Genomic DNA, 21,033 nt, shown 5'->3' with positions numbered 1-21,033 from the left:
CTTTATTTACCAGCGTTATTTATAAATGTAATAATTTTGTGCTTATTTGTGTTTAACCTAAACTACAAGTAGCGTTCATGTAGACTTACATACCAGTAGCCTATCTAAATATGATTTTATAATTTTATGCTATATTGACCGACCTCATCACCCTCCACTATATAATGAGCAGCAGTAAACTACATTTTGGTATTTTATAATGCCTAGTCATACTTCTGAATGGATATTTTGGTGAAAGTAACTCAAAAGTAACTTAAAAGTAGTGTAATGCATTACAATTCAGAGAAAGTAATATTGTAATGTAACTTATTACTTTTAAAAGACAGTAACTAGTAATATATAATGTGTTACATTTTGGAAGTAACTTGCCCAACACTGTAGCCAACTACCGACTGTTGATTTCTTAAATGCAATGGCCAATCAGAGGTGTTTAGGTTAATCAAAATCCATCACCACTCAAAACAGCAGATTGCTAAGTCATCATTTAATTATGACGATGGCTGTGTCCGAAATGCCATACTATCGTACTACTCTTACTATTTCTGCAGTACCCAGTATGTATACTGTGCATAGTACTGTGCATAATTTTCAGTATGTATGGAATACCCGGATGACCTACAATATTTGCCAGAATCTGCTAAATGTAACTCAAGTACACTGAAATCAGTATAGAACCTGTGTTTGGAATGGCATACTACCATACAACTTCCTGTTGATAATACCAGTTTCATTTGATCGGTAACTTATTCTTCCATTTCTATTTATTTTGCAATTTAAATGCATTGTTTTAATTTAAAAAAACTAAAAGTTTATAAATAAATTCATTTAATAAGGTTAGAAAAAATGGCATTACAATGATACTCCTGCAAATATCATCTTATACTGTGAATTTTAAGGTTAATTTTTGTCACTGATCAGAAAGTGCTCTTAAAATGTTAACTATGCTTCTACACTTAAAAAAATAGTTCAAAGTTGTGTTGATTTAACATCAGATATATTCAGTTGACATATATTTATGTATAATAATAATAATTTCCATTTATTTTCCACGCAATGTTTACATTTGACAGCAAGATGTCGCTATCGTGTGGTATTTAAAAAAACTGTAACGTAAAAAAAAAATCTTTCTTTTTTGATGTTGTTGTAACCATACCAAGACTTAAATATAATAATTTAAACATATAAACAAATATACAATTAATATTGCTAAGCTTTTGTAACCACTGACGTCCAAACGTACTTCGTCAGCGTGCCGCGTGATGGCGTCACGAGCAGACGCCTAGGCACGTAACGCGCACGTACGTACGCAACAGAGGAGCACTGCAGGTGACAGCAGCTGTTGTGCGGTGATGATGTAATGTTGCTACGGATGGCGGTGTGTGCCAGGCTCTGTGGAGTGGGTCAGTCGCGGCGGTGCAGGCGGCGGCAGAGGCACAGCCAGGCGGATCAGGACAGCGACTCCGAGATGGACATGGACGAGGAGGAGGAAGAGGAGAGGGTCGTGGGCAAAATAAAAGACGAGCCCGATGGCAGCAGCGTCAGTGTCAGTCGGAGCAGCAGCTGTCATAACAGCTGCGCCGCGGGGCCTAGCGGAGCCGGTGGACTCGCTTCTCGGAACTCGGCCTCGACAGGGCCACCACACCCGCAGTCGCTGCTGGATCTGCCGCCGGAGCTTCTAGTGGAGATCTTCGCGTCTCTGCCCGGCACTGCGCTGCCCAACCTGGCGCTAGTGTGCAAGAAATTCAGGCAGATCCTCAACACGGAAACAATCTGGAGGAGGAGATGTACAGAGGGTAATAATGGGTGCTACACAACACATACAGCGGCCTTCTGCTTACACTCGATACAGATATAGTGTGGCACTGACTCAAAAACACATCAAAACATGTTATTATGCATATATGTCTATGTATATGTATATGTGTGTGTGTCCTTGTTTTTGCTACATTGTGGGGACCAAATGTCCCCACAAGGATAGTAAAACCAATGTCCCCACAATGTAAAAAAAAATGATTACAAATAGTAAATGATGTTTATCTGAAAGTGTAAACATGCAAACATGTTTCCTGTGAGGGGTAAGTTTAGGGTTAGGGGATAGACAATATCGTTTTGTCAATATAAAAACTATAGAAGTCTATGGAAAGTCCCCACAGTTCACAAAAACAAACATGCCAGTGTGTGTGTGTGTTAACACGTCTGTGTATATATTTTGCGTGCTATGTTATTCTATACTCATTTTTTAATTATAGTATGTTCAAGTCTTACTTTATATACTATTACAGAGTAATTATAGAATATTTTTTTGATAAATTTGTATACAGGAAGCCATTTTGTTTTTAACAGAGAAACAGAGTTTTTTTTTTCTTATTTACATAATGATTAAGTTGTGTAAACTCACATGTAATCATTTCTAGAATCGCCTGACGCTTACAGAATTAAAATTATATAAATGTTTTTAATGATTGACAGCAACATTAACATAACTACATTAGATTTTTTTAATTTTTGTTCTTGGTTAGGTTTAGCTATTAAAGCAGCCTAAGTTTCAGTGCTCTGGGCGATTGATTCATGCATTACAATTTATGCTTGTCGGAAAAAAGTCATACAGAGAAGGACTTAGTAAGCAGGGAAGGATGCAATATTTTGACAAACTAAAGTTAATAGGTGGTAAAGATACATATGAGCAGTATTAAGATATCAGCCTAATGTTTCATCTATCTGACCGGAAATGAAAAGCACAAACACTAATGTTGTCAAGATTCTTGCCCTGGAAATCCTGGTTCAGTTTGGCCAACCACAAATGCTTTTTGTTCTCCAGACAGTTTTTTACACTCTTCTGCTTGATTTGATATAACTTTTGGCAGTCTATAGTACTCCAAATGTTTTTCCCGGTCTGACCGATTAGTACAGCCCAAAACATGATAATAATTGACCATTTTCGGCAGCAATAATCAGCAAAATATGCGAGTTTGGTTTGGTCCAGTGGCATTGTTTACGTTCAGTCCCACCAATATGGCCGATTGAATGACGCATCATGAAACACTCTGTTTTAATTATTCTGGTGTGTAAGTCAAGGAACTGGCCAAAACCTTTGGTGGGAAACACCCGATAGCATGTTCTGATGTGTTAATGACATTTAAGTGACCCCATGAGGGTGTCGTTTATCTTATCTCAGGTCTAACAGTGATTACACCACCATCTGTTTCAAAGGGATAGTTCACCCAAAAATAAATTCTGACGTTAATTACTCACCCACATGTCTGTAAGCCTGTAAGACCTTTGTTCATCTTCAAAACACAGGTTAAGATATATAATCCAAGAGTTTTGTGACCCTGCATAGACAGCAACCCAACGTGTTTAAGGAACATGTTCAAGAACATGTTCAAGGCCCAGAAAGGTAGTAAGGAAATCATTAAAATAGTCCATGTGACATCAGTGATTCAACTGTAATATTATAAAGCTACGGGAATACATTTTGTGTGTAAAGAAAACAAAAATAACATTTTTTAAAAGCCTACGTTTCTTGGTCTTGAACGTGTCAAGTGTGGGTCAGAAGACTATCGGGTTTCATCAGAAATATCTTAATTTGAGTTCTGAAGATGAACAAACGTCTTACGGGTTTGAAATGACGTGAGGGTGAGTAATTAATGACACGATTTTCATTTTAGTCTGAACTATCCCTTTGAAAGGACTGCACAGGAACTATTTGCTTTCTGTTTTATTCTGAAATAAAAGATAATGAATAGACAAATAAGTTAGTGGACATGTTTGTGATCCAGATCAGATCTTCTTTAGACTGTGTTGTGCTGGTGCAGGTTGTCATGCGTTTTTCTCTTCTTTCAGAATTCGGAATGAGAGACGACCTGCGGAAGATGGAGATCGTGGGGATGTCGAGCCGAGATCTGTATGTGAAACGTAAGTAAATCCACTGTAACCGCAGAATCTATCTTGTCGGTTCTTATGAATTTAAATAATCAAATGATACTGACGTGGTTGTTTTAAAGGAATAGTTCACCCAAAAATTTGCTGCAAATGTACTCACCCTCAGGCTGTCCAACATGTTGACGAGTTTCTTTCTTCACTGAAATAGTTTGGAGAAATGTAGCATTGCATCAGTTGCTCACCATTGGATCCTCTGCAGTAGGGTTGGGCGATGAATCAGTAACGGTAATTATCGCACAATATAAATTTCCTCAATAAACGATAACGAGTTTGATAAATGTTTGATGTAATGTTTATGCGGAAAAGGCTGAACGAAGGAGCGCTAGTCATTTAAAGTGCGCCACTCGGACCGTTTATCCGCTCGGATCAAAGTTCAAACGGCGGCACGGTGTGAACTTACTAGAGCAGATGCGTTCACTCGCTGATGAATCTCGGTCGCACGACCACTAAACAGTGCTGTGAGATCCAATGTGAAGGGCTTGAACTCAGTGAAGAACAAAAGTGACGCGGTTTATAGCCAGATGAAACAGTGCTGACAAACAGGAGAAACACTGTGAGCAACGATACAGTCAGTAGACTTTTGAATCTACAAATCGCCATCATTTACATAGATGTACTGTAGTAGCCCTACCTCCACAGTGATATTGTGTCATAAATGTGGGTGTTTGTGTCAAATTTTATGATGTTATTAATGTAGACATGTATTAAATGTATTTAAGGAGGAGTAGTGGAATATAATAGTATTTTTTTTGTGATTAAGCTATAGCATTTATGCATTTATGCTAAATGTATTTAGACTACTTTTTAATACAAATACCTAGAAACCATATTACATTTTTACCATGGTATTAAGGTGCCATATTCGTTATTATCATGATCTAAATGTGTGCTACTGTGGAATACCAATGGTTAATTAAAAAAAATAATAATTGTATTTCTCCATATAAAAATGAGGTTGCTAAAATTTGTACAGATATTACTGATTTTGATAATGAACATAAATCTACATCTGCATCTTAACTCAATCTACTAAGAGACAAAAAAAGTTATATTATTATTAATATTATCAGGCAACACAAAGCTGTTTCTGGATTTACTTATTAAAACATGCAGAATTAAGAAATTATTTTCTTTCTATTAAGATATTTATTTGGTTAAGGAAAAATGACTGGAAAAGGTGTGAAGAATTCAAAAATGTGACGTGTTTGTCATGTTCTGACCATAAAGAATAGTGTAAAACCACAATTAACCATCTGGTTTTAACAACTTTCACATTGTAGCAAAAATTTGTTTTTAAACTAAAATAAAAATGTGACATTTATCATGATAATTACTGATATCGACTGATATGAAAAAAAATTATCGTGATCATTTTTTGGCCATATCGCCCAGCCCTACTCTACAGTGAATGGGTGCCGTCAGAATGAGAGTCCAAACAGCTGATAAAAACATCACAATAATCCACAGCAATCCACACCATTCTAGTCCATCAATTAACATTTTGTAAAAAGAAAAGCTGTGTGTTTGTAAGAAACAAATCCATCATTGAGACCTTTTACCATTAAATCATCGCTTTTGTTTTGTTTTGTTTTGTTATTAGTATTAGTGCAAAACATACAACATATGGTAAACACAAAACACAAAAACATCAATGGAACGGCAATGACAATAATCAGAAATGACAAACTGAATAATGTTAGCAGTATTGGATTAGTAGTAGCAAGTATAATAATACAGCAGTGGAACAGCAATGATAATAACAGTAATGAAAATAATCAAAAATTACAATCTGAATATTAGTAGTAGTATTTGAATGGTACTAGCAAGTATAATAATAATAATAATAATAATAATAATAATAATAGGAGGAAGAAGAAGAAGAAGAAGAAAAAAAATCATCGCTTTTGGCCGAAATATGAGTCCATATTGAAGTGAAAAGTCCATCTAATATTATCCTCTCACATCAAAATCCATTTGTTTACAACTGTTTTGGACTGTTTTGGCTTGTCAGCAGTGCTTGCATATTTTTCTCCTGATTCAGATGAGATGTCTTTTTCACTGCAGAAAGCAATATTATCAGTACAGAACTTGTATTGTAGCCAGTTTGAAGTCTTGATACGTTTGTTTCTTCCAAACACACCGCTTTTTACTTCACAAAATGTTAACTGATGGACTGGAGTGGATTATTGTGATGTTTTTATCAGCTGTTTGGACTCTCTTTCTGACGGCACCCTTTCACTGCAGAGGATTCATCGGTGAGCAACTGATGTAATTCGAAATTCCTGCAAATCTCCAAATAATTTTGGGGTGAACTATTCCTTTAAAGGAGAAGTCCACTTCCAGAACAACAATTTACAAATAATTTACTCACCCCCTTGTCATCCAAGATGTTTATGTCTTTCTTTCTTCAGTCGTAAAGAAATTGTTTTTTAAGGAAAACATTTCAGTATTTTTCTCTATATAATGGACTGATATGGTGCCCCGGGTTTGTACTTCGAAAATGCAGTTTAAATGTGGCTTCAAACAATCCCAAATGCAGCTGTAAATGATCCCAGCCAAGGAAGAAGGGTCTTATCTAGCGAAACAATTGGTTATTTTAATAAAAATAATACAATTTAAAAAATTACTTTTTAATGTCAAACGCTCATGTTGTCTTACTCTGTCTGGACTGGGTTTTTTTTCAGTTCATGACAGTTCGGGTATGTCGAAAAACTCCCATCTCATGTTCTCCCTCAAATCATCCTATATCACTGTTTTACCTTTTTTGTTAAAGGTTTTGATCTTCTTCGCATGTTCACTTTGCAAAGTGAATGGTACTTCTGGGTCAGTACTTCTGCAGTGATGTAGGATGATTTTGAAATGATTTTTGAAGTTGAGGGAGAAAATACGATTGGAGTTTTTCGACATACACTAACTGTCTTGAGTCAGAATACACAGGGAGTTCAGGGAGAGCAAGACAAGACGAGCGTTTGAGATTAAAAAGTATATAAATTGTATTTTTTTAATGAAAATAACCGATCGTTACACTAGATAAGACCCTTCTTCCTCGACTGAGATCGTTTACAACTGCATTTGGGATTGTTTGAAGCTGCATTTTGGAAGTTCAAAATCAGGGCACCATATCAGTTCATTATATGGAGAAAAATGCTGAAATGTTTTCCTCAAAAAGCATATTTTCTTTACGACTGACGAAAGAAAGACATGAACATCTTGGATGACAAGGGGGTGAGTACATTATATGTGAATCTTTGTTTTGGAAGTGGACTTCTCCTTTAAGATGACTTTTTTTCATGTTATATTATTTCACTTGTTTAAATGTCATGAAGACTTTTCAACAGAAGAATCAGATCTGTTTGTTAATATTGTCGCTCCACCCCATTACGTCTCCATGCATTTTATGTTTACTTTAGCTCACCTTATGTTCAGTTACACCCACTTTGTTTGGTTTGTCTTTAGAGAAAGTTTAGTATCGACGTTTGTTTAAACCCAAAATATTTCAACAGGTGAAAACATGCATGACTAGTGCTTACAGAGAAAGATTCCTCAGAAGTTACTTTGGCTTTTGTATATATTTCATCTGATTTAAAAGTGTGGATATGCCACACATAAAATAAATATTATCCTCTGACAGACAAAGTGTAAACGAAACACTTGTCGCTCTCCCCGCCCTGTACACGTTCATTTTGACTGGCGTATGTGAGTGTGGTTCTCACACTGCCTTGTGGTTCAGCTGTTGTCCTCCTTTGCCTCTCTCCTGTTCCTGTGGCGCACCCACCTGCGTACCTGTCCAGGTGTGAACCCGCAGGTGAAGTCGGGACGCTTTATGAAGCTCCTCCCTGATTATGAGCATATGGACTATCGGGACGTGTACACACACTGTATGTACTGGCCGTGTGTGAAGGCTTTGTGGTGGTGGATCCAAATCACTGCCTGTCAAGCTGCTGGTTGAAGATGCTCTTTGCTACTGACCTTTTGTTCCAGGTTCATTGAGTTAAAGCAGAACTGTCGAACATGGTAGCAATTAATGGCATGTAATAATATTTATAATAATATAATACAAAACAGTGTTAAATGGTTCCTTTAGTTTTTGAATATAGAGGCAAACCCAGTAACTTAGTTTGTGAAAAAATCAAAAATAGAATAAAACCCATTAAGTTTCACACAGTATGCAGAAGTATACCAAAAACAACTGTTTAAATCCAAATGTAAAAGTTTTAATAGCTCATAGCCAGAAGTTCATCCATCTTCAACAATAGTCCCACCAAAAAGACATATTTGTATGGAGGTATTAATATAAACCCTTCAGAATCTTCTTACCCCATTGACTTTCACTGTAAATGTTTAACTGTTGGATTTTGATAGTTGAAATGATTTTCCTTTAGGGATTTATGAGTATTGGTTATTTAACTGTACAGCTCATTTCATTTATTTTTACATTTGCATTATCTTTGATGTGATCTAGACCAGACTTAAATGTAATATTCATAACATTAACAATTTAATAGCACTGTTAAATGTAATATTTAGCCAATTTTGAAAATAATATCTATTTTTCTGACTGTACATCTCAATGTTGTGATGTCTAAATTTACTAAATTTAACATTTAATATTATTTAATATTATAATTGTAATTTTTTTTAACTGAATTTTGAAGAAATAGTATAGAAATTTAATTATAAGCCCTAAAATTAACATAATTATTTTAAAAATATTTATTAAATTATTTAAAAATATATATTTATTTTTATTTATTTATTTATTTATTTTATAAATTAATTTATATTTTTATTTTGAGAACTGGAAATATAGTATTTTTAATTAAAGTATTTAAGTATTTTATTTTAAAATGTAATTAAAATGAGGTTTTGGTGGTTTTGTTTTGTGCTTTTGTCAGGTTTATTAGTTTCAGGGTTTTATTCTATTTCTGTTTTTCTTAAGTTTCAGTTTTCATTTTGACAACTGGAACTTGAGTATTTTTAATTAAAATATTGAAGTATTTTATTTTTAAATGCAATTAAAATTAAGTTTTGGTGGTTTTGTTTTGTGCTTTTGTCAATTGTGTTAGTTTCAGGGTTTTTTCTTTTTCTATTTCTGTTTTGCTTAAGTTTCAGTTTTTATTTTGACAACTGGATTTTTTAAAATTCAAATATATATGTTTTTCATTTTTAAAAGTAACTAAAATTAGGTTTTGTTTTGTGCTTTTGTCAATTTTATTAGTTTCAGATTTTTTTCTATTTTCTGTTTTGCTTAAGTATTCAGTTTTCTTTTTGAGAACTGGAAATTGAGTATTTTTAAAATGTTGTATTTCTTTTTTTATGTAATTAGTATTAAGTTTTGGTGGTTTTGTTTTGTGCTTTTGTCAATTTTGTTAGTTTCAGATTTTTTTAGTTTCTGCTTTAGTAATTTTAGTACTTTAACTTTATTTATTAATTAAAATTATTACATTTTATTTATTACTTTTTGGTTATTATTTTTTTTTTATCTAGAAGCTTCTTTTTGTTTCAGCTTCATTTTAATCACTGTAGGATAAAAAAAAAAATAACTTGACTTTCTAAAATACAACTTTCTGCAGCAGTGTCGCAGATTTTTAACTTATGAACATGGAACATTCCTTAAAGGCTGAATCCCAAGTTGATTCGTTCTGCTACACTATAAAAGTGTTTACTTCACTGGTGATTGAAAAGTACACACTTTTGAGTATGTAGTAAGACACCACTAGTAAGAAAGTGTGTTACTATTACCATCATCCGTATCGTTACATTGCTACATAATCCATTCATCTAGCTGAATTCATTACATTATTATTTTTTGTTTTATATATTTACATTCTGTTTTGGCATCCCATTCCCTAACATTTTTTTATGACGTAAAGCACAAGGATTTGTGTATATTATTAGCCACAAGCATACGTTATTCCACTGGAGATAATTCAGGAACCTGAACAACTCACTAATGCAAATGATTTAATGTGCATAGTATGCAAATTGGGACACAGCCTTGGTTTAGTACAAACTGATATGACAGCAGCACAAGGGCAGCTTCTGCCGAGCGCGTGCACGCCTGTGTGTCCTGCATGTGTGTGTGTGATAGACACAGGATGGCAAGGGTGCAGACGATTGCAGCTCTGCTAACATCAGCTGTGAGATGCAAATGAGTTCAAGTGACCAGACGCGGATAAATTTTAGCCCTCTAAGTTGTTGCATGGCTAATAAGTTGCATATACTCACACACTCAACATGCATTCATGAGTTCAAATGATCTCATCCCATCTAATGTTCTTCTGAATGTTGTGTGCTGCTAGGTGGCATTTTAAAGACATGTTTTGTACTTGGTTTTCAGTGTTACATCCCTATAGACACATCTTGGGTCTCTGGCAGCCTGATATCGGGCCCTACGGAGGACTGCTGAATGTGGTGGTAAGATTAACAATGAATGACAACAAATAATTCACCCAAAAATGAAAATTACCCCATTATTTACTCACCTTCAGGCCATCCTAAATGTACAGTTGAGGTCAAAAGTTTTACATGCACCTTGAAGAATCTGCAACATATTATTTTTTTTTACCAAAATAAGAGGGCTCATAAAAAATGCATGTTATTTGTTATTTAGTACTGACTATTTAGTTTTCCAGCATATTTTGCATATTTGAACCCTTTCCAGCAGTGACTGTATGATTTTGAGATCCATCTTTTCACACTGAGGATAATTGAGGGACTCAAATGCAGCTATTAAAAAGGTTCAAACATTCACTGATGCTCCAGAAAGAAACATGATGCATTAAGAGCTGGGGGGGGTGAAAACTTTTGAGTTTGAAGATCGGGGTAAATTGTACTTACTTTGTCTTCCGGGAAACATGTAAGTATCTTCTGTTGCTTCCGAAGGCCAGTCCAAATGGAAAAAAAATAATATTTCAGCAAAATAATAATAAATAATAATAATTTGGACACCTTCATCCTGTTCAAAAGTTTTCACCCCCAGTTCTTAATGCGTCGTGTTTCCTTCTGGAGCATCAGTGAATGTTTAAATTATGTAATATAATAGTTGCGTATGAGTCCCTCAGCTGTCCTCAATGTGAAAAGATGAATCTTAAAATCATACAGTCACTGCTGGAAAGGGTTCAAATATGCGAAAGATACTGGAAAACCAAAGAGTCTGCAGGACCTAGAGGATTTTTCTGAAGAACAGCAGGCAGTTTAACTGTTCAGAACAAACAAGGGACTACAAGGAACAACTATCACTAAACAAAAAAACAGTCGTAGATCATCCAGGTTTTAATAAACATCTTTTATGTGAAATATCTTACTCAGGACAGTGCTAAATAAAAAAATAACATGCATTTTGTATGATTCCTCTTATTTTGTTAAAATTATTCACATTTTCACAGATTCTGCAAGGGTTTTCCAAACTTTAGCATGCCACTGTAGCTTTTTGTTAAGCTACATTTTCCAATTACGTTCCAAAGAGATGACAATTCTGTCATTATTTACTCACCTCATGTTTTTCCAAACCCATAAGACCTTTGTTCATCTTTAGAACACAAATTAAGATATTTTTTGATGAAATCCAAGAGCTTTCTGACCATTCAAGACCTAGGAAGGTAGTAAGAACATCATTAAAATAGTCCATGTGACATCAGTGGTTCAACTGTATAATGAACCTTTAAAATCTTTTAACTCTTTATTGCTTTGGTGATTATTTCAGGTTGACGGGCTGTTCATCATAGGCTGGATGTATTTACCGCCCCATGATCCCCGTGTGGAGGATCCCATGCGTAGACGGCCACTCTTCCGCATACATATGTGGGAGAAAAACAAAGCTACGGTCGAATGCATGTACGGACACAAGGGCCCTCATAAAGGAGACATTCAGGTAAATATACCACATTTTTACCACAATAATCCAATTTTTCCATTATATTCCATAAGACAATAACTTTTTTTCTTTCCAGACTGTGAAGAAAGATGAATTTTCCACCAAATGCAACCAGACCGATCACCATCGAATGCCTGGAGGAAGGCAAGAGGTAGGACTAGACCTGTTTAGACAGATTTTGAGGTACACTACCAGTCAAACGTAGATTTTTAATGTTTTTAAGAAGTCTCTTCTGCTCACCAAGCCTGCGTTTATTTGATCCAAAATACAGCAAAACAGTAAAATTCTGAAATATTTTTACTATTTAAAATAACTGTTTTCTATTCGAATATATTTTAAAATGTAATTTATTTCTGTGATTTCAGAGCTGAATTTTTAGCATCATTACTGCAGTCACATGATCCTTCAGAAATCATTCTAATATGCTGATTTGCTGGTCAAAAAACATTTATTATTATTATGTTGAAAACAGCTAAGTAGAATTTTTTCAGGTTTCTTTGAATAGAATGTTCAGAAGAACAGCATTTATTTGAAATAGAAATCTTTTGTAACATTTTAAATGTCTTTTGATCAATATAAAGCATCCTCGCTAAATAAAGTATTTATATTATTTAATTTCCCCAAGAAAAATCCAAACTTTTAAATGGTATAGTGTATAATGTTATAATAATGATTATAAATATAGCTGCAAGCAGCAGTTGCGGGGCCAAGCACTAAAGAGGCAGAATGAGGAGCTAAGCACAGCAAGGAGCAACAGGCCGACTACAGCTATGAGTAATTAAAGCCATTTTAGGATGATATCAGTTGAAATGGCTGAAAAATCATAAATACAACCCATAATAATACAATTTAATGGCTTATCACTTTTGGCCAATAGGTGGTGCTGTTTTCAAATTGATGTGACGTGTTCTGTGTGAAATGACAATGACACACACAAAGTTTGGTGTCATTATGTCAAAGCTTTCCAGATATACAGCCTCAGAGTCATTTTGGCATCATGCCTCAAATGTATAGTGGCGCTGTACGAAAACGGTTTTGTCTATCGACACAAAATCCATAACTCAGTGTAAACACAGTCTGAATATGATTTGAGCCAAATTTGGTGAAAATCAGACCAACTGTCTAGGAGGAGTTCGAACAAGGAGGTTTTGTACAGTAATCAAGATGGCGGAAAGGAAGTTCGGCCAGCTGTGGTATAATTGGTATGTACGTTGTCGGCATGACCCAAGGAATATTTTGAGACCAGTTTTATTACAATAGGCTAATGCAATCAGAAGTTATTAGCATTTTTGGAAATTTCATTATTAATGTTTAATGAATGGTGTATTGCTTCTGACCAGTACGTGGTGCCGTTACCAAATTTATGTGGCGTCAGTGTGAGGTGATAATGACACATATAAAATTTGGTGTCAATATGTCAAAGCTTTGCACAGATACAGCCTCAGATGTAGTTTGACATCTTTCCAGCAAATTCGTTGATGCGCTAAACAAAAACCGTTTCATATATCGACACGAAATCCGTAACTTTTTACCAGCATGGTCTGAAGATGATCAAATTTGGTGAAAATCAGACTAACGGTCTAGGAGGAGTTTGAAAAAGTAGGTTTTTGACATTAATCAAAATGGCGGACAGGATGTGTGGTAGGGCTGGACGATTTTATCGATTCTGCGATATAAATCGATATTTTTTTTCCAAAGAAAGTATTGATTTTTTAGCCGCGAGTATCGATACATACGTCCCATTCAAATCCCCCGTGTTGTTTACCCCCGTTCGCGTTGCAGGAAGAGCGATTTGGTCAGCCAGCCGCTAGTGTTGCTGTAGAGCAAGTTACCCGTACTAACTTTACACAGATGCAGATGTCTACCTCTTCCTGTTTACCAAGTCAGAGCGAGGATATTCAGAGAATGGCGGCGAATATAAATCCAGCACCCGCCTGCTTAAAAGCAGATGTGTGGGAGCACTTTGGTTTTAAAAAAAAAGAAGGAAAGCAACGACTTGGATAAAAGCATCGCGGTTTGTAAGCTATGTGGCACTAACGTTAAATATTCCGGCAATACCACAAATTTACGAGCGCACCTAAAACGTCACCACCTGGACAAGTTTATGCTTACGGAGGACCCAAAGCAGCAGCGGCCGCGTGACCCAAAACAAACTACGCTGGACATCGATGGCGGTTGTTCCCACAAGTTTCCATCTGCTTCACCAAGGTCGCAGAAAATTACAGAGTCCATTGCCTACTTTATTTGTCAGGATTTGAGACCGTATTCAGTGGTGGAAAACCCCGGCTTTAGGCGCATGGTGAACGCGATGGAGCCCCGCTATCCTATTCCAACCCGCGAACACCTCACCAAGGTTTGCATTCCCCGGCTGTACGCTCAGACAAGGGCACACGTTAAAGCCTCCCTGGCCAGCGCGGAGAGAGTTGCCCTGACAGGCCTTAAAATACTCCGCTAAGTTTTAAGTTAAATGTTCTTAGTGACTTGAATTATTTGATGTTTTGGAGAAGCCATGGTACTACTATGTTTACTTACATGGCAGCTAGACTGGCTACCTCATGTTCATTGTCAAGCTAAAAAGATGTCAAAGAAACTGTTCAGAACAGGCCACTTGCACTTTAACTCTCCATTGTTAATTGCAAATTGCAATGTTGCAGTTTATTTACTTTTCAAAGGCTTGTAAGCTACAGTTTGCACTGTTTCAATAAATGGAACTAATTTTCTCAACACATCTTTGATTAATTTTGTCCAGCATTTATTTTGCAAGCTGTCTGATGTTTTTTGAGTTTATTTCAATTAATTCAATCCAAGTAAATGAAACACTCACAAGATGTCACCAAAATCACTCTGTCTCTTTTAAATCTATCAGAAAATGATGTAAGAATCGAATTATATAGAATCGTATCGAATCGTATCGTTGGCTAAATATCGTGATATATATCGTATCGTATCGTATCGTATCGTGAGATTAGTGTATCGCTACAGCCCTAATGTGTGGCCAGTATTGGCATAATGGGTATCAGTGTTCTCGGCATGACCCAAGGAATCTATTGAGATTCCTTAACTTTCATTACAATAGGCAGAAGTTATTAGCATTTTTGTAAATGTCTTTATAACTTTACAACAAGGTGGCTCTGCCCTCAAACTTTTTGAGTACTGTCAGGGCATGGTGCCGAAGACACATATCGAGTTTCGCAATGACACGTCAATGCGTTAGTAAAATATAGCATTTTTGGACAAACCATTTAGAAGTTATAAGCAAAAATAAGCATTTTTCATATCTCCTGACCACTAGGTGGCACTGCGCCGAAACACTGCAGGTAGCCTCAAGTCATGCTTGTTATAACACACACCAAGTTTGGTCTCAATACGCCAAACCATTGCGGAGATATAGCCTCACATCCATTTTTGCGTGCTTTTCGTAGAATTTGAACACACGTTATTCGAGAACGGTTTGACTAATCAACTTGAATTCCATAACTTTTGCCAGCATGGTCTGAAGATGATCTGAGCCAATTTTGGTGAAAATCAGACAAACCGTCTAGGTTTGAAAAAGTAGGTTTTATGGAAAAAAATGTATAAAATAAAAACTAAACCTTACGGTTTTTGAATTTTGGACTTCATTCGACTCAGCATGAGCCAAGGATTCAGAGGAAAAAAGAATTTTGGTTCAAAAGTTATTAGCATAAAAAGATTGAAACTTTGGATAAGTGGTGGCGCTAGAGAGTTTGAGATCTGGAGTCAGTGACGAGGAAAAATTGCTTGTTTTTTACTCTAAGCATTGAAACATTTTTAAGTTTCCGGCCCATAATCTACGAAACTTTGGACAGGTGGTGGCGCTAGAGAGTTTGAGTTAAAGACTCCAAACTTGCTGTGGTTAATGTTGGAACTGTCCTCTATCAGTGTGCCAAATTTCATAACTTTCCCACAAACGGTTCTATGGGCTGCTATAGACTCGAGCGGAAGAAGAAGAAGAACGCCAGCGGATACAATAGGTGCCCCTAATGGCCCCTAATAAAAATAATAAATGTTTCTTGAACAGCAAATCAGCATATTAGAATGATTTCTGGAGTAATGATGCTAAAAATGTAGCTTTGATCACAGGAATAAATTACATTTTAAAATGTATTCAAATAGAAATAAGTTATTTTAAATAGTAAAAATATTTCACATTTTTACTGTTTTTGCTGTGTTTGGATCAAATAAATACAGGCTTGGTGAGCAGAAGAGTCTTCTTTAAAAAACATTAGAAATCTTACTGTTCAAAAACTTTTGACTGGTACTGTATACCATGGTAAAATGGCTTTTCTTACAGTGGCAGGATGTACACTGAGCCCCTTGTGTTTGTGTAGGAGTTCAGAACGTGGTTGGAGGAGGAATGGGGAAGAACACTAGAGGACATTTTCCACGAGCACATGCAGGAATTGATCCTCATGAAGTTTATTTACACCAGCCAATATGAGTATGTTACCCAAAATACGGTTTCGTTTCCTCAGTTCAGTTTTGCGGTCGGATGGCAGGTGGTGTCAGATGTCTTTGTAACGTGTGGTTTCCTGGTTTCAGTAATTGCCTGACGTACCGGCGGATTTATCTGCCCCCGTGCCTCCCTTCAGACCTCCTGCAGCCGGGCCTCTTCAAAGGGACGTACGGCAGTCACGGCCTGGAGATCATTATGCTGAGCTTCCACGGCTCCAAGGCCAAAGCCACCAAACTTACTGTGAGTCTGAGATCCAAAAATATAGATTTGCAGAGTGCTTTGATTCTCAGGGAAAACATGAGACTGAGCAAACCTTTACTATTTGAGGCACTGTGAAGCCCAAATAAACAACTGTACAGTGATGTCTGTCACACTTTCCTGTCAGTCAATGGAAATCTAGAGTCAATGACGAGGAAAGATAGTTTGTTTTTAATTTGTTTTTTACTCTAAGCATTGAAACATTTTTACGTTTCCGGTCTATAAACTACAAATCCATTCACTGAATTAGCTGTCAGAACGAAATTCATTAATATGAAATGCATGCATTAACAGTGCTTCTTTACATCTTTGAGGGCTACAAATGTAATGTTTATGTATTTAAACAATAATAATTGAATTAAATAAAAATGTTTGATGCCTAATTTTCTTTATAAAAAATTCAATAATAAATATTCACCTTTTGTAATGCTATTATTACTGATTATTATTCAAATATTATTTTTTCTTTATCAATTAACTTAAAATTTAAAATAATAATAAATAATTAAATTACATAAAATATTTCTAGTTATTATATATTTGACAAAATAAAACAAAAAAAAATTATATGAAATAAATAAATATTAACCTTTTTATTAATATTTAAATATTGTAGTTAATAGTTTAAGTAGTTTGTAAAAATGAAATATTATTATTATTATATTGTTAAATATTAGACAAAAGAAGTGATACATTTAAATACATGTAATAAATTATTTGTGAGTACTGAAATAAATTTTTGTATACACAAAATAAAAGTATTTAAAAACATTACATTTTAACTTATCATAATTATCATTATGATTATTATTATTATTATTATTATACATTATTTATTTATGCTTGCTTATTATTATTACCTTTTAATTTAAAATAATACATAATTTAAAAATATGTAGTTATTTATATATTTGAAAAATTCATTAAACAAATGAATGTTGAATAAATATTAACATTTCTATTATTATTTTGTAGTTTAAAGTTTAAATAGTTTGTAATAATATTATTATTAATTATATTTATTATATTTGTTAAATATTAGACAGAGTAATAGATTTAAATAGATTTTAAAAAATTATCTGATTATTAAAATGAATTATTGCATACACAAATAAATAAATGTGTTTGAAAACATTACATGTTAAAATTATATAAATAATAATAATTATTATATTATTAATTATATTGTTAAAGGTGAGGCAAAAGAAGTAATTCATTTAAGTACATGCGATAAATTATTTAATTATTGTATAAAAAATGTTTTAATATGTTGGTAGTATTTATTTGTTTATTAATGTTAGCTTATAACTTAAAATAATACATAATAGTTAAAATATGTATAGTTATGTAAATATTTAATTAAATGTTAACATTTTTATAATGTAAACATTGTGGTTTACAGTTTAAATAGTTTATAATAATAATTATTATTAGTATTATGTAGTTAAATATTAGACAAAAATAAATACATTTAACTACATGTAATTAATTGAATTTAAATGTGAAAATTAATAATATTATAATAATATTAACAAATATTATACATTTATTATTTTTATTATTATTGCCTTATAAATTAAAATAATACATAACTAAAAATATTTCTAGTTATTTATATATTTGAACAAATATGTGAAAAGTTAAATAAATTAACATTTTTATTTAAAAATTGTAGTTGATAATGTAGTTCAATAATTTTATCATTTTGTTTAGCGTGTTGATCAGCTCACTTGTTTGTTTTTAGGGTGACCCCAATGTCCCAGCAGGTCAGCTGACGTTAGAAATCGACCTGAACCACCCGGTGCGTCTGCCGGATCTGGAGCACCAGCGCAGCATGGAAGAGCTCTCTCGCCTGGTGCTGGGGGTGCATGAGGAGGCCCAGAGAAGTCCACAGGCCGGGGACGCCCCATCAGAGGCTGCGGAGGCGGACCCCCCTCAGGGGGCGGAGGGCTCAGATTCAGCGACCCCTGCTGGAGCGGAGGATATGGAGCCGGGAGCTGCTGCCTGTAGTGCTGCACCTGAACCGCAACCGTTTGTGCTGCCTCTGGGAGTCATGGCCCGTAATGAAGTGTACCCGCGCACCTGCAAGATGTGGTGAGTCTGATACTGTACTGCATATCTTATTACTGTACTCTACACATTATATGATGCTTATGAAATCAGCCATACATCAATGTATGAATCCAGGTTCATTGACAGTTTTATTTATTATTTATATTTTTTAATTAAAAGTTTTATTCCAGTATTTATATTTTTATATTACCTTCATTCTTTTTATTATTAATAATATATTAATTATACATAATTAATTATTATATCTTATAAAATAGGCATAAGTTAATTTAATTTAAATTAGTTAATTAATTTGTTAAATAACTACATTATGTAGTCTTTTGTTTTATGTCTATTAATGTTAAATATAATTTCTGACAGTTATATATTTATATATTTTTACATAGAAATAATAGACAGGAATTAAATTAATTAAAATAATTCATTATTATATTTTATAATAAAGGAATTTAAGGAAAGGTAGTTCATTTAAATCAATTACCAAATTTAATTTGTTAAATAACAAAGTCATTGTATACTTTTTGTCTATTAATATTAAATATAATTTATGACAATTACATATTTATATATTTTTATACAGAAATAATTGACAGCAATTAAATAATTACAATTCATTTTAATATTTTATAAAATAGGAATACGTTAATTTAAATAAATTACCTAATTTAATTAATTTTAATTAATGTTGAAATATTATTTATGACAATTATATAGTTACATATTTTTATACAGAAATATAGACAGCAATTGAATGAATTAAAACAAATAACTATTATATTTTATTAAATAGGAATAAGTTACTTTAAAAACCAATTACCAAATTTAATTTGTTAAATAGCTAAATCATTTTATAGTCTTTGTTTTATTTCTATTAATATAAAACGTCATTTATGACAATTATACGTATATGTTTATACAGAAATAATGGACACCAATTGAATAAATTATAGGCTAGAAATAGGTTAATTTAAATCAGTTGCCAAATTGAATTTGTTGAACTTAATAAATGTGTATAATTTCATACTTTGTTTTATGTCTATTAGTATTAAATATCATACATGACGACAATATGTTTTTATATAGAAATAATAGACAGCAATTAAATAAATTAAAACAAATTAATTAAAACATCAGTTTCATAAAAATAGGAATAAGTTCATTAAGATCAATTGCCAAATTTATATTAAACTAAATAAATGTGTATAATTTAATACTTTTTGTTTTTTGTATATTAATATTAAATATCATTTATGACAATTATATATTTTATATATTTTTATACAGAAAAAAAATCAGCAATTAAATGAATTAAAACAATTCATTACTATATTTTATAGAACAGAAATAAGTTCATTTAAATCTATTACCAAATTGAATTTGTTAAACTAAATAAATTTTGATTTTATGTCTATTAAATTTATGTCTATTAATATTAAATATAAATTATGATAATTAGATATTTATATTTTTTATACAGAAATAATAGTCAGCAATTAAATGAATTAAAACAATGTATTATTATATTTGATAAAATAGGAATAAGCTAATTAATGTAAATCAGTTACCAAAATTAATTTGTTAAACTAAATAAATTTATGTACTTTTATATTTCTATTTTATGTCTGTTAATATTAAATATAATTATTGCCAATTATATTTCAAGATATTTTAAATAAATGTTTTTTTTTTGTCCATTAATATAAAATCATTAATGATAATTATATATTAATATATTTTCATACAGCAATAATAGACAGCAATAAAATGAATTAAAGCAATTTATTATTATATTTTATACAATAGGAATAAGCTAATTAATTTAAACCAATTACCAAATTTTATTTCTTAAACTAAATAAATGTATATATTTTTATTTTTTGTTTCATGTCTATTATTATAAAATGTAATTTATAACAATTATATATTAATTTATTTTTATACAGAATTAATAGACAGCAATTAAATGAAACATGAAAAGTTAAATGAATGAATAATTATTATATATAATATTTTATATATTGTGGACAAAAAATTGTAACATGTAATATTAAATTCATATTAAAAATGATTTCATCATATTACATATATGGTCATAATGGGATATTAATTTTTAAATATATGTTTAGAATGAAATCTATATAATAGTTAAATATATATATATATATTAAAAATATTAAAAAATGAAATGCATTTCTTGTAATTGTAAAAAAGTGTCCACTGCAATTGTAACAGATGTAATATATTGTTATATATATAAATACATTTCTTGTAAATGTTCTTATAACTTTCATAATATGAAAATATATATTAAAAAAATGTTGTTAATTTTTTTTTTTTATTCAATTTGTTTTATTATGTTTATATAAAAACAATTTAAACAATTTTAAATACATTTGTTTAATCATAATCT

General features: G+C 32.7%; 1 protein-coding gene across 2 annotated transcripts; it reads left to right on the top strand.

The window, feature by feature from the left end:
* The first annotated feature begins 1,279 nt into the window (after positions 1 to 1,279).
* On the top strand, positions 1,280 to 18,674 carry fbxo31 (F-box protein 31). Of its 2 annotated transcripts, XM_051100161.1 has the most exons (9): positions 1,280 to 1,793; positions 3,844 to 3,915; positions 7,734 to 7,820; positions 10,283 to 10,359; positions 11,648 to 11,815; positions 11,895 to 11,969; positions 16,168 to 16,277; positions 16,379 to 16,532; positions 18,295 to 18,674. In XM_051100161.1, exons 1-9 carry the CDS (start codon positions 1,358 to 1,360, stop codon positions 18,646 to 18,648), a joined length of 1,533 nt encoding a protein of 510 aa, XP_050956118.1. In that variant the 5' UTR covers positions 1,280 to 1,357; the 3' UTR covers positions 18,649 to 18,674. The 2 variants fall into 2 exon arrangements, with proteins under 2 accessions (XP_050956118.1, XP_050956119.1); XM_051100162.1 differs by lacking the exon at positions 7,734 to 7,820 and having other exon boundaries at positions 1,282 to 1,793; positions 18,295 to 18,673.
* The last annotated feature ends 2,359 nt before the right edge of the window (positions 18,675 to 21,033 follow it).

This window comes from Labeo rohita, chromosome 25 (genome assembly GCF_022985175.1).
Source record: "Labeo rohita strain BAU-BD-2019 chromosome 25, IGBB_LRoh.1.0, whole genome shotgun sequence".
Taxonomy (NCBI): domain Eukaryota; kingdom Metazoa; phylum Chordata; class Actinopteri; order Cypriniformes; family Cyprinidae; genus Labeo; species Labeo rohita.
Note: the sequence above shows the minus strand (reverse complement) of the source record. Positions and strands in the feature narration are given on the sequence as shown.